We start from the raw sequence: 1,581 nt of genomic DNA on the forward strand, positions 1-1,581 counted from the left end.
CCCCAAAAAGCCATGCCCCAATTTTTCTAATACGCCCCTTAAAATAAACCTTTTTCAGAATCTTTTTTATCCAGGAAATTCTACACGTTTTGGGTTGGGGTGCCATATGGAACTCTTTCCCTTGAATTAATCAAAAATTATCATGGCAATATTTCAATTATTAGATAGTTGGAAACACTAATTAGATTAATCAAGTTAGTCAAACTCTATGTGCTGCACATCAAAATCTGTGAGATGAGCATATAAATAAATGGTAAGCAGAGTATGGCATCGTTTAATAGCTAAGAACCCAAAAAAAAGAAAGGTCAGTGATAAAAGCCATCAATATACCCCAGGCAACACCATGCAACATCATTAAGAAATATCTCCATTTGAAAAAAAACCAACAAAACTTGTGTAAACAAGTTGCTTCTATGACATATCCAAGAAAAGAAAGGAAGACAAACTCTAGAAAAGTGTGAATATCACCTAGCAGCACATGGTGACATTTGAGGAACCATATGTATATCTAACTGTAACAAGTATCATGCCATTTTTTACTAGCAGTGGATGAAAAAAATTACCATAAGTGGTAAAAAGCATATTGTAAAAGGGATTTATGGTCACCACTGGATATTGCACCAGGGGTAAATTATCATCAAAATATAGCCTGTATATTTGATGTTGGGCTTTACTTTAAGAGCATTTTTATTGCATGTAAAAGTTTTTTTCTTAAACTATTTATCTCAGCAGTATAAAAATAAATTTATTGGTGTTTTAATTTCTTCCTTTTTATAGGGATTACTTACAAGGATTTCACAGACGTAAAGAAGAACGTCGCCGTAAAGCTCAAGAAGAACTCAAACAAAAAATTAAAGATGAGAAGAAAATGATTCAAGAAAAAGTAAATATTCTTATGTTATGTACTCTTTGAAAGAAAAAATTGGATAAAATATTTTAAGCTGTTTGTTACCATATTTGACTGTCGTTACAGTTCTTTTTTTTTTCTCAGTCAATTTATTTTTTTAAATATATCAAATATCATTTACGTATATTTAACCCATTCCAGACGGGTCACGGTTGAAAGGCCATGTCATCGCGTTTATTGACTCGCATTCAAAATTTTATTGAACTACTATTTCATGAATTTATGCCAATAAGTTTGGTATCAAACTGTAAATTATAATTGAAATTTTAGTATTATACATTACTCAATTTCTTAATTTAAAAGTAAATATTAAACACACGTAAACATCGATTTTTGTGTGTCACGTGGTATGTTGAATGCAGCACTGGTTTAAATTAGATGTTTGTGATGTCAAAATACACATTCTATAGTTTCGTATGAATTAGGAACTCAAATTACCGATATTGACAAGTTAGAATATAAAATAAGAGCCTCTTATCTTTTCAACTTGCTAAGATATTGGACATGTAATAAATAAAGCACAGTGGCACACTGCCCACCTCTTTCCATTTTTGGAAACACTCCCTTATATACACTTCTATATATGACATGAATAACCAATCGGAAGCTCAGAATGTCCCCCTAGTGGCTTTCTCAGCCATTTTAACATCTTTGGAAGACACCTCTTTCTTTCG

At 31.6% G+C, this 1,581-nt stretch overlaps 1 protein-coding gene across 1 annotated transcript in view; it reads left to right on the plus strand.

Annotated features, from left to right (window-relative positions):
• The first annotated feature begins 749 nt into the window (after window positions 1-749).
• LOC106470137 overlaps window positions 750-1,581 on the plus strand; it is a 16,054-nt gene continuing 15,222 nt past the window's right edge. The window contains exon 1 of the mRNA XM_013930666.2: window positions 750-883. Coding sequence (XP_013786120.2) covers window positions 869-883 — 15 coding nt within the window. The 5' untranslated portion in view covers window positions 750-868. The remainder of the gene's footprint in view (window positions 884-1,581) is intronic.

This window comes from Limulus polyphemus, unplaced genomic scaffold (assembly GCF_000517525.1).
Source record: "Limulus polyphemus unplaced genomic scaffold, Limulus_polyphemus-2.1.2 Scaffold3841, whole genome shotgun sequence".
NCBI lineage: Eukaryota > Metazoa > Arthropoda > Merostomata > Xiphosura > Limulidae > Limulus > Limulus polyphemus.